This window comes from Leptonychotes weddellii, chromosome 3 (assembly GCF_054177405.1).
Source record: "Leptonychotes weddellii isolate Sample4059 chromosome 3, ASM5417740v2, whole genome shotgun sequence".
NCBI lineage: Eukaryota > Metazoa > Chordata > Mammalia > Carnivora > Phocidae > Leptonychotes > Leptonychotes weddellii.
In genome coordinates, this window is record NC_138371.1 from 5,604,220 (window position 1) to 5,617,368 (window position 13,149).

At 41.9% G+C, this 13,149-nt stretch overlaps 1 protein-coding gene across 3 annotated transcripts in view; it reads right to left on the reverse strand.

The window, feature by feature from the left end:
* TRPM8 (transient receptor potential cation channel subfamily M member 8) overlaps nucleotides 1-13,149 on the reverse strand; it is an 81,651-nt gene that overhangs the window by 47,374 nt on the left and 21,128 nt on the right. For 2 of the 3 annotated variants that reach the window (XM_081813348.1, XM_081813347.1), the window contains exons 5-9: nucleotides 12,654-12,831; nucleotides 9,939-10,111; nucleotides 3,574-3,748; nucleotides 2,494-2,561; nucleotides 215-412 (exon numbers count right to left, since the gene is read on the reverse strand). In XM_081813348.1, the coding sequence (XP_081669474.1) occupies nucleotides 215-412; nucleotides 2,494-2,561; nucleotides 3,574-3,748; nucleotides 9,939-10,111; nucleotides 12,654-12,831 (792 nt within the window). The remainder of the gene's footprint in view (nucleotides 1-214; nucleotides 413-2,493; nucleotides 2,562-3,573; nucleotides 3,749-9,938; nucleotides 10,112-12,653; nucleotides 12,832-13,149) is intronic. The other variant, XM_081813349.1, reaches the window with a different exon arrangement.

Here is a 13,149-nt window from a genome sequence, read left to right on the forward strand (position 1 = left end):
CCTGAATGCCACCCCTTACCAGGTATGGACACTTGGCGAGTTATTTAACTTTTATGAGCAGCAAGAGACCTGGTTTGGGCCAGAGTATCGCTTCAGTGTCACTGAGAATGGACAAAACAGCCGCAGTTCTAGGGGAGTCGGGCACTTACAGCTTCCTCCCTGCCATGAACTTGACTCTCTTCTTCTCAGTCCCCAGAAGCCCCCTACAGCTCACCCATTTGATCCAACTCTCAGTCTCCTCCTCAGGCAGCCGGGACACCGTGCGGGGTAAGAAGCGCACGAGCTTCTCCTTGACCATGGATGACGTCAGGGCGTCCTCCACCTCCACCAGGCTCGCGATCACATCCGCAATCTGCCCTGAGCCTTCCACCACCACACAGGGGATTTTACTTTTGATGGATGTGTTGATGGCCTGGGAAACAGGAGACAGAGTTGGCCAGATGGAAGACACACTGATGACCGACCAAACGCGCTCCAGGACCAAACTGGTCCACCAGACACCTTGACATATCTCTGCACTTCTTCCTTTGGGGTTTTATTTCAGTCACAAGCAAACCAAGTATTTGCAACTGTCTATAAATGAACATAAGCCAGTTATATTATATCCTGTGTTAATACCAATTCCCATAATAAGGACACGTGTCACGAGCTTAAGTTCTCCATAAATAAATGCTTAAAATACCTCTATATACAAAATCATCATTCCAAATACTGACATCCTAGATATGCATGACAACTCCTAAAACAGTATTCAATATTATCGTTGACAACTTATCTGACAGAGGTTATCACATTCATACTTTTAAGGTATGAAAATACCTTCAAAGCAGCAGCCATATATTTTGTATTATGTTGACACATATTTCCCTTATAATTCCCAAATAATTTTCTTTACTCCTTTTATGAAAAGAGAATAAAATTAAATTTGTTTCCCAGATATATACACACCATGCTTTTATTATTTCCTTTATAAAAACCACAGAGGCTTCTATAGGTCTTAAGAATTTTAAATCACTTGACAGCAAGACACAGTGATCTATATGCACAGAAGAAACTGTGGAGCCCCTGTCTTTAGCAGAGCCTAAACACCTTCCTGGAGAACACATCGCCCATAGAGCACAGGGTGCCTCATCCTGGGGGGCAGAGGGATGTTTCCAGCTCTGCACCCCACTGCCTGCCCTGAGGACGGGTGTCCACATGCTGGGGCCAGAGTAGGGTGATCAGACAGGGACAGCTCCCTCAGAGTAGGGTGATCAGACAGAGACCTGTCCTTCCTCTCTCCTGTCCCCTGTCCTGGGCGTGGTTACCGGCCGCACAGCCATTTGGGGAAAATGTCACAGAACTTCAGTGCCTGCGCCCCAGTGGTTCTCTGGAAATCAGAGAATTCTAAATCTAAAATTTGAAAGAGAGCTAGTAAACATAACCATCTTTCAATTCCTTTCTCTCCATCTCTCTTCCTCTCTTCTTCTTCTGCTCTTCAAGCATTCACATACTGACAATTTCAAAAAATCTTTAATTTTTCCCTGAAAAGTCTTTCCCTGAAAACTTTCATTTAACAATGGTCTCAGCAGGAGATCTCACAGTAGGTGCTCAATAAATATGTGTGAATGAATGAATGAATGAATGGGCCATTGTTACATAAAAGAATAAAAGTGCTAGATTATGATTCCAAATAACTTGAACAGGAATTACGTGTAACTCCAGGAGGAGAGTCGGTGGGAGTGGAGAGGATCAAGAATCGTGATACACAGGATAGAGGATACAGCGGGTAGGCAAATCAACGTGGAAATTAATTAAAAGGAGGAGTTAAAAATCACTTTCTTGTGAAGTCCTATTGCTAAAACAGTGAGATCTTCAACATGATGTGCATGCCTTCAAATACCAACAAGAATGCAATCACACTGATGCTTTCTAAAAGGTCAGGCAGAAGCCCGGCTGCCGGTAACAGGAACTCAGAAACATCAGAGTAACACAGATGGGGTGGGAAGCAGAATTCCCTGCTCCACTGCTCAACACTGCAGGTGCAGAATCGTCCAGGAAGCTTTCTGTGATCCCAGAGTCACTTACGGCTCGGGGTTTCTTCTTATGGGGGTGGAGTCCTTGCAGGCCCAGGAAGCACATGGATGGGCCTTTGGTGGTCTAGGAACCCCAATTTGTCTGTGTATGATCACAGCTCATCTCCATGTAGATGGGGTGGCCATGGTTTTCCAATATATATGCTGGTTATTATCTGTAAGTCTTATGAGTTAATGTCAACCCTTCTCCTTGATGGGCTGATGGCCAAAGCCAACATTAGGTATATAAGCTATTCATGTTCTTCCGAAGTCTCCTCTGGACTGTTAGGGAACGCTGTATTGTGAAAATACAACTACCTACTTGCCGTAGTAAAAGAAATTAGTCAGGTTGAATTACGTGAGCTCCAAAGCTCTGAAAATACAAATTTGCTGGGTTAGCTTGTTGATCAATTTTCTAGAAAACCAAATCGAGACTCACCTTCAAAGTCTCTTTGCCACCTCCTTGGGCAAAACACACAATGGGGATCTTGCCACCATAGTTGGAATCTGTAAGGCATAAAAAGTAAAACTTACTCTGGGCTCATTAGAAATACTCACCTATCTCAAGAAGAAGCAGACCAGGAGCTTCTGTTCCAAAGACCCCAGGGTGTGGGGTGATGGTGGCAGATCTCAGACTTGACTATCTCTCCGTTGATCATGATGGATGTGTCTCTGCACCCCAAACCAGTATGACACAGGTCACGTTGCGATTTGTTACCGATATTTAAAATGCTGAAGTCTGTGAGTGATTTACTTTGGCTAATATATATTAGACCAAGTTCAAGTTTATCCTTACAATAATACACTCTCGCTGATTTGCGTAATCCTATGCTTTCTTGAGTGGGTGAAAAATTTGCATAACTATGTTCTCTCAAGAAAGAGTATTACATATATAAATGTCTTCCTTCATGTATGTCCCACTAAAAAAGGAAAAAGATGCTGAAAACATCTCCAATATGTCCCTGTTATGGAGTCTATCACTACATCGTGAGGTACTCTGGTTCCATAACAAGACATATCTACACCAACATCTCAACAGTGGTAAGAGAGAGAGAATTTGTCACTTCCCAAGGCAAATAAAGGCTTTCACTCAACTGCTGCATTCTTCCCTTGAAACCGATATTTTAGGTGGTTCTATTATATAGAAATCGCCAAGATTCAAACACATAACCCATCCAACTGTTGAGCTAACGGGTTGGTTTTTATCATTTTTACCCTAGCTAACTGCATTGTTTCATAAGCTCAGGTTTGCCATTATGGATTTTATTTGTTCTTAAATGTTGTCTAGCAGAAGAAGAGACAGCAGGTTTTCTATACTGACAAACCAGAGTGTGACAAGGCAGCATTTAAGGTACAGTCACGGAAAAGAAGAGAAATAACAGTTCCTCTTTGGCCATAGGACACCTAATTGAGTGGGTTCACCATGCTTCACTCAAAGACTGGTGGCTAGCTGTTGTTGGTGTTGTTGCTACTGCTCTTGATACTATGTCTGTGTAAGATCCACCTCCTAAATCCTGACCTTGAATAGTGCGCTCGGAGATGTACTTCTCCAGCTGATTCCGGAGTTTTGCTTCAACTGTAGGATGTCCGTGGCAGCCATTGTCCACGAGCAGCAGATGGGTGTGATTGTTGTCCAGGATGTACAGAGGGTCTCTCTTGAAGTCATCCATTATGTACTGAGCCGAAAAATATCCCTGAGAAGTACAGAGAATCCTTTTGTTAAGATTTTATTTATTTATTTGACAGAGAGAGGCACAGCGAGAGAAGGAACACAAGCAAGGGGAAGTGGGAGAGGGAGAAGAAAGCTTCCCGCTGAGCAGGGAGCCTGATGCGGGGCTCGATCCCAGGACCCCGGGACCATGACCTGAGCCGAAGGCAGACGCTTAATGACTGAGCCACCCAGGTGCCCCAAAAGTACAGAGAATCTTGTTTATGAGATTTATTTGTTCGTCAACGCGCATGATAACATTTTTATATGTTAATATTAAGGCTAACCCTTCAGGTTCAACTATAGTGATGTCTCCTCCCAGAGTCCTAAGTTCAGAAGGGTCTTAGAGATCTTATAGTACAGGACTTCATTTTAAATATGAAGAAATGAAGGTTCAGAATGGTTGGGTCACTTGCCCGTTGTCACATAAATGGCCAGTGACAGTGTAAGGATCAGATTCCCACTTCAGTTCTTATTCCATTGCCCTGTGCTCATTTGTATAAATTCATTGAAACTGACAGCATTCAAGGAAGTGTGTGTGTGTGCATTTATGTGTGTATGTGTGTGTATCCAGATGCACACACATATATGTGTGTGTGCATGTATTTTTGTACACATACACACACATACGTACATAGACTTGTGTGTGTGTGTGTGTGTCTGAATGCAGGTAGAGGTAGACATTGATATAGACACATATATATTTGTCTGGAATCTATCATATGCCAACACCTTTGCCAGGGTCTATGAGTTAGAAAATGAACAAGATGGGGTCTCTGCTCTTTAGAAGCCCATAGTTACAGGACCAGAAAAGGAAACAATTAAACAGATATTTTGTCCTAACACTTAATACCATGGAATAAACAACAGCTGGGAGAGCATCAACAAAGGAGCTCCTGACCCCCGTGTCCCATTCAAAGGTGTTTAGTTCTTCAAGTATTAGGGCTGCATTAAAAGATGTTCAATCTGAATTCTAAGAATACAAGTGAAGTCGAAAATTCAATGAGGATAGGAAGGTTGACTGACTCTATTAATGGCATATATATCCAATCAGAGCAAAGGAAGAATGAAAAAAAATTTCAAATGTTACAGTTCTCTTTTCAAAGTGGTCCTCGCCCAGCCAGGAGCTCTAATCAGGAGAGTCCTGGAAATAACAGATAGGATAATATGGGCAAGACAGGCATCCAGGCAAATTACAGAGGAGCCCTACACACTTTCCTGGAACAAAGCATTCATATTCCATTTACACTCTTCCAGAACACAACACGAATTCCAAAACCTTAACAAGGAAAGAATTACAAAAGGAAAAGCCAAAGACCATGCTCTCTAATGAATGAGGATATAAAACTCCTAACAGTGGCTAATTAAACCCAGTAGGTTTATTAAGGAATAATTAACATTGTTTCCAGAACTCAGTCCATTAGATCATGGCTTAAAGGGAAAAAATAGCAACCCAACAGATGCAAAAAACATTTGGTACTCAATATTCATTCTCAATTTAAAAAAATTATAAAACTAGAAATAAAAGGATGATGCCTTATGGTACTTTCTTAAAATATATGTTTATTGAAGCTTTCACCAAATCCTATTTATGGTGAAAATACTAGTCTCGTTTCCACCACTATGATACCAGGTATTTGGGATGCCTGTTGGGATACCTATTATCATTGCTGTTATTTAACATTACTCTGGACATTTTAGCCCAGGCATCAGGATAAGCAAAAAATGCAAGGTATAATTAAATGAAAGAGCTATGTTTAAAAGTAACACTATTTGGGGCGCCTGGGTGGCTCAGTTGGTTAAACAACTGCCTTCGGCTCAGGTCATGATCCTGGAGTCCCGGGATCGAGTCCCGCATCGGGCTCCCTGCACAGCGGGGAGTCTGCTTCTCCCTCTGGCCCTCCTCCCTCTCATGCTCTCTCTCACTCTCTCTCTCTCTCAAATAAATAATATCTTTAAAAAAAATAAATAAAAGTAACACTATTTACCAGTGATATGGTTGCAAACATAGAATACCTAATGAATCTACTGAAAAACTATTAGAACAAAAAAAAAGGAGTTCATAAAACATTTTATTCAAAACAACAAATAAATCCCTCTTTACATGAAAATCTCTTCCAAAATTACAGTGAATAAAGACCCCATTCACAATAATAACAAAAATATAAAATCTCTAGAAATGATATTAAGAAGAAATATGTAGGTCCTAATGAGGAAAACTGTAAAATTTTCCTCAAAGACACAGACTTGCATAAATTGAGGGACATATCCTAACACTGGAAGAAGACTTGATATTACAGAATTTCAATTTTCCTGCATCGGTTTATAGGTTTTAACATGAACCCACTCAGTGAGTGTGAAATTTTGTGTTGTTTTGCCTTATGGTTTGCTTTTGTGGTTGTACTTTTTTTTTTTAAGATTTTATTTATTTATTTGATAAGAGAGAGAACAAGCAGTGGGAGTGGCAGGCAGAGGGAGAGGGAGAAGCAGACTCTCTGCTGAGCAGGGAGCCCGATGTGGGGCTCGATCCCAGAACCCTGGGATCATGACCTGAGCCGAAGCCAGGCGCTTAACGATTGAGCCACCCAGGTGTCCCTATGTGGTTGTACTTTGACAAAGGGATTTTAAAGTTTAAGTAACAAGAATAGGAGAGGCGTGAGCTCTTTTTTGTACATATATAATGCAGCAATACTTTTGGCAGTTTAACACTGACTCCAGAGGAATAAAACTTCAGTGTTTGTGAAACCTGGTATTGTTTCAGGCCAGCTCAATCTGGGTCCTGGTAAAGCCCATCTACTAGTAGTAGAGTTTGTTGTAATGAAGCCATGAATAGAAACCTCATGGGACGATATGGTCGACAAAGTTATTGTGAACAACTACTGGGTTCAACTTATGCAAAAGACCAAGCACTATTTTCCAGGGAAGACAGAAAAGAAACAAAGAAGTTGACCACAAGATCATATGAGTTTGCTATGAAACTACTCTAAGTCACTAGAGAGTATCATTAACAGACATATTAAAGGAATAAAAACTAGTGCTATAATCTGAATATCTAAAAATAATACATAATCATTGTAGGAAACATGAAAAATGCAGAAAAGTACAAGAAAAATTAAAATCATGCTTAATTCCACAACTCAGTGATAATCACCATCAAGACTTTAGTGTACTTATGTCTTTCTTAAGCATATAGATTAATTTACTTTGTTTTCATAATTTTCTATTTAAAACTGCAAATATTTTCTATATTATCAGAAAATCTTTGGAAATATTATTTTGCACCATTTTCCTTCATGTTTATACAGTAATCTACCTGAAGATCCCTCTGTTCTCGATATTACTAGGTATTTAGGCTTATGTCAATTCTTGATACCATCAGAAATATTTTAATAATGTTTTAATAATGTCTAAATATAAAATTCTCTAGTGATATTTATAAGTATGGTATGAACAGTCTTCATGCACTTGATACAAATTTTGAAATGGTTTTCCAGAAAGGGCTCAGATTTGATCTTTCTGCAGCAATTTATAAGGATCTCATGCTTCTGCATGTGTTGGAGACCACAACCATTTTTTAAATTAACTCTTAATAGACTTTTAAAATTTTTTCTGGGTGAAATCATCTAGCCCAGAGCAATTTTAAAGATTTTTATTTCCCTCTAAGGTCATTCACTGATATTCATCTAATCAGATTTTCTAGTTCTTGTTGAATCAGCTTTTGGAAATGATAGTTTTACAGAAAAATTTCCGTGAGATTTTCAAACGTATTGACATATGGTTGTTTGTCATTTCTGTACAATTTTTCTTAATATTTATTATTATATTTGATTTCTTAGTTCTACTTATTCCTTAATTAAATTGTTAAAATGATTTCAGAGAATAAAGAATATTTCTATTCTTCCACTTTTTTCTTTTCTAATTAATTTATTTCTGATGGAATATTATTCTTTTCCTCCTTCTCAAGTGTTGTTAGTGGTATTATTTTTCAAACCTATTAATTTGAACACTGTGGTGGCTAAAAGACCATGAACCATGGCTCTGACACTTACTAGCCATGTGAATAAAGAAAGCTTCTTACTTTCTCTATGACTTAGTTTTCTCATCTGTAATGAGAAGGTAATAGTAGCACTTAGCGCATTGTTAACTTCATTGTTGTGAAGATTAAATAATGTTACTATTATTATTATTATTGAATTATTTTCTTGATTTTTGCTAATAAAGGTATAGGGCAATGCATTCCACTCTGAGCGCAGCTTTAGCCATATACTGTCAGTCCTAACATATAATATTTTCATTTCCATTGCTTTCTAAGTGATCTGCGATTATATTTTTGACCCAATAGTTATTTAGCAAGATGTTGTTCATTTGTTTCTTTCTTAATTTCCAAGTGATTGGAACTCTCTATTTAGTCTTTACATATTCATTTCACATTTTACTTGTTGATAGAGGATGCCACCAGAGAAATACTGAAGTCTTTTTTCGTTGCTGTTCCAATCCAGGGGTGGAAAGTACCTCCTTTACGGGGTTGTTCTTGTGATTTTATGAATTCATATATGGAATGTATCACCACGGCAATGGTGATTATACAACACTAAGCTGATGCCCAGGACAAACATGGCTAAGAGATAAACACTGCATTCTTTCCCACCCAGCCTGCCACTCTCCTCAGAATCCTACCCCAGGCCACTCTGACCCCTGAAGTTGGCATCTGATGGGAGATGATTTTGCCACCCCGGCTGAGCATCTAGAAATAATAATAAAAGCTACCATTCACTCTGCACAATTAATCCATCCCATGATAATACAAGGCTATTATTATAAAAACTCAGAGAGCTCGCTCTAGACTATCTAGCTAGAAAAGTTCCTCACACCTAGTCTACTCTCTCTGCAAAACCCTCCTCCTCCTACCCCACCTGCTGCCTCCTGGGAAATGCTCAGAAATGGCTCCCCACTCTCCTCTGTCCTTTACACACCTCAGAAATGTTAACAGGCACAGAAGTAATATCATTTTTAAAAATAAAAAGAACCAGGAACGCCTGGGTGGCTCAGTCAATTAAATATCTGACTCTTGATTTCAGCTCAGGTTATGATCTCAGGGTCGTGAGATCAAGCCCTGCATCCCGCTCCATGCTCTATGTGGACTCTGCTTGAGATTCTCTCTCTCTCCCTCTCCCTCTGCCCCACCCCTGCTCTAGCTTTCTAAATAAATAAATAAAATCTTTTAAAATAAAAATAAAAAGAACCAGAATAATTCTAAAAATTCTGAACATTTACCACCTAAACTTCCAAGGAGTCCCAGGTGGAAGAAGGTGTAGATTAAATTGGGATTTCTGAACATCTGGTCCAAAGCTTCTAGGTAGACATCACCCATTGCTTAAGGAGGTTTTCAACTCACTAGAAATGCTGTTTTCAAAATTCTACACTTGATACAAAACCTCATACGTCTACCTTGCATTTACAACATGAAATGTATGTTGATTACTCTCTAAATATGCTCACAGGAAACTTTGAGGGGAAAACTGTTCACAGCTCTCTTAATGCCAGATTAACCAGGGTTCACAGCAATTCCTGTGAGTGTGGCCAAGCAATAAAGGTATGGTGGCCAGGGCTGAGCCCTCCTGGGACAGACTCAGGTCATGGTTATAAAGAATAAAGAATCTGACTTCAACATATTGTCAGCAAGAAATTTTAATAAACAAGACACACCCTTTAGTAATTCCTTCTCAGGACTTCTTTGATTGTGTCATCCTTGTTTTTTTTGGGGGGGGAGGTTTTGGTTTTGGGGTTTTTTTGTTGCTGGTTGTTTTGGGGGGATTTGTTGTTGTTTTTTAGAGAGGGAGAGTTGGGGGGGCACGGGATAGAGGGAAAGAGAGAATCCTGAGCAGGCTCCATGCCCACAGACGCAGAGCCAGATGCAGGGCTCGATCTCGTGACCCTGAGATCATGACCTGAGCCAAAATCAAGAATCGGAAGTTTAACCGACTGCACCACCTAGGTATCCATGTCATCCTTGTTTTTAATTGTCTGTCCCAAAGGTGCTCCTTGTAAGGCTGACTTCCCCATGAGCTGGCCCCATCACAGAGCCACAGTATTCAGGCCAGAGCCTCATGCCATGGTCTTTCTCCCACGTGACCTCACAGACCTCCACCTGTCCCATCCCTCCTCCTGTCCCATACCTCAGCATCGCAATTCCTGAGGAGGGTGTCCCTGTTGGAGACCATGCCCCAAGCCGCTATGCCAATGGCTACAACGTTCTCCTCTGAATTCCTGCTGATGGTGTTGTCTCTCACCACCTCCCCGATGTACTTCATCAGGCCATAATGGGTGCCTCCAGTGAGAATCCAGGCGCCTGTCAATGAGGGAGGAGAGCAAATGCTCAGCTGGCTCTGAGTAAGCTTCCCATCCTGGGCTCACAGATCCCTGAAGAAGCCCCCACCATCTGAGCACCAGGACGCAACACTGCCAGCCACCCCTTGCAGTGGGCTTTGCCGAGGACCCTATGAAGAGGAAGGAGAAGAGGATCTTTGGAGGCGTTCCTAAGAGATGTTGGTTTAAAAAAGATACAAATTCGGGACCCCACGCTTGATCCAAATCATCAGATCCTCCAGGGGGCGGACGGAGCCAGGGAATCTGCATCCCTAACCAGCCTTGCCAGTAAATCTTGTTATGGAAAATAAATGCTGGGCCCGAGCTTGTGAGCAAGTTAAGGCAGTGCCGCCACAGAAAGCAGAGCACTCGGCTCCCAGACCCCTACCCTGGTGCCATGACCCTGGTGCCTACCATGTAGCTTTACTTTATAATGACACAATTTTGCACACCGGTATGTTAAGGTTTATGTTTGATGATCTTCACAATGTCAAGGGTTTTGCACATTTTTTTTCAGAAATGAAGTAAAGACAATACTTATAAAGTATTATTTAGCATTATAATAGAATCTAAGTTGGAAGCGACCCTGATCTAATGTACTACCCAGGCAAGAATCCAGCCTGAGGATGGTCACTGGCGTGTCTTGATTAGCCCTGGTGATGGAAGGCTCAAGAGGCTCCGGGCGGCCCTCTCGCCCAGTTGCTAGAAAGTCCCTTTGCTCACTGTTTGTCTCCATTCTGTAATTGTACTACTCTCTTCAGCGATAAGAAACGGGTTTAGTCATCTCCCAGATAAAAGCCCTTCCAATATTTTAAGGTATAAATGCAGCATGGTCCTTGGGATTGTCCTACCCGATTCCTGCAACCATTTCTCACAGGACATGAACTGCAGACCCTCGACACCTGGTCTCCTTCCTCTAGACAGATTTTAGTTGTCAACGTTTCCCTTTCACACCAGGCAAGAGGAAGTGAAGCCAACGCAGAGGACACGAGACTGTTAACATCCAGCACCAGCCCCTCCCTTCATCTGACTGGAGGTACGCAGGGCAGGGCTATTATCTGTCTTGTTCTGTTATATTCCCAGCACTTAAAACAATTCCTGACACATAGTAGGCATTTTATAAGTATTCTGAATGAATGATGTGTGTTCAGGATTTAGTAGTAAGGAAGCCGAGCTGCTCAGTTTCATAATAAAGTAACGTCCTACTGCAGCTCCCTCTGGTGGGTCAGGAAATGGGAACAACATCCGGGTTTCTTCTTGACGTTAAAAGAAAACTCTTATCTAAAATAAGACGTGTCCTTAGCTCTGTCAGTTAACTAATATTCTTAACGAAGAAATTTTTAAAATAATAGGCTTTGATAAACTGAACCTAATCGTGAGGAAACATCATATCAAATGAAGGGACAGTCTGCAAAAACGATTTGTCTATATTCCTCAAAATGGCCTGAAAGACCAAGAAACTCTGCAGAACAATCCCAGATGAAAAAAAGCTTTTTGGTTTGCTACGACATGGAAAGCTAAATTCAACGGAGTCCATTGAGGGGGAAAAAGGGGGGTTTTTGTTTGGTTGGTTCATTTTTTGGTTTGAGGGGGTTTTGGTTTTGGGGGGGTTTGGTTTTGGGGTTTTTGTTTTGTTTTGTTTGCTTACAAGGACAATGTTGAAACAATTAGCAAAATTAAAATATGGACTGTTCTTTAGATAACAGTATTGGGCAGCTAACTTTCTCAGGTTTGAAAATTGTACTGGGTTATGGGAGAGAACACCCCTGTTCCTGAGAGATTCATGCTGACATACTTAGGGGCCAAGGGCATGATGCCTGCAATTTATTCTCAAATGAGTCTTTAAAAATCGTAACATGAGACTGTTTTTTGGAAAGTTATAAGACAAATGTGGGAAACTGTTAATAATTTGTGATTCTAAGTGAAGGGTGTACAGATGTGCATTATATGATTCTTTCAACTCTTCTGTAGGTTTGAAATTTTTCATAATAAAAAAATTAAAAAGAATAAATTAAAAATTCAGCACTACGCTGAATATTTCAGGTAACAAAGCCACAGTTACTCGTCTTGATCTCAATCAAACTCTCACCTGGTGCTTACAACCTGCCAAGCACCATCGCTATTTCCAAGGATGAATCACAGCTCTCGAAATTAAATAGCAAAGGAATGAAACTTTCCTTTTCGATTCGGCAGAGAATTTTCTGGGTACAATTTTATATGTAGAAACCACTCAAGGAAAACCTTAGACGATTCAAGGAAACAAAAGTACCCACAAGGACACACCTTGACGCTTGTGACCCCCTACCATCACCCCCCACCCCCAAGCCCCCCACTACCACCTGCCAGAGCTCCCTGTCTGTCCATTCATTTGATTCATAGATCGTGATTAATCGTGTACTTCTAGAGCGTCTAGATGCTGCGCAGGAACTGCATTTGGAGACTCGGTTCCTTCCCTGAGGACGAGGGGGCCCAGCCTCCACCGAGGCAGCGCACTGTCCCCCCCGCCCCGCAGGGACCGCCCGCACCTTTGGACTGCGCGATGTAGATGAGGCGGCTGAAGATCTTGCGCATGCGTGGCTTCAGGGCGAAGTTCTTGGCACCGCCGGTCACAGAAATGACAAGGTTGGGCGTTTTCAGGTGCCAGTGCTGGGTCAGCAGCTCATAGAGGGTCTCCGCGTCCGTGTCACAGGACAAGCGGATATACTGCGGGGAAGAGGGCAAGTGTCGGGGTCGGCACCTGTCCTCCCAACCACCTGTTCCTGTGGGAGGGGCGAGGCGCACGGGCCGGCAGCTAAGGGGGGTCCCCACCCGGAGGTGGAAGGAAAGCAGTAGGCTGGGGGGGCGCCACCGACGGGTCATCCGGGCCAGCTGGAGAACCCGGGAATTTATCCTAAGGGCCGTGGGGCGCCTGTGAGGTGCTTGAAGCAGAGTAGAAACAGGACGGGATTTACATGTTAGGGAGCCCTCCAGCGCCAGCATTGACTACGGACCGAGGGACAAGACCCAGGTAAGAGAGCTGAG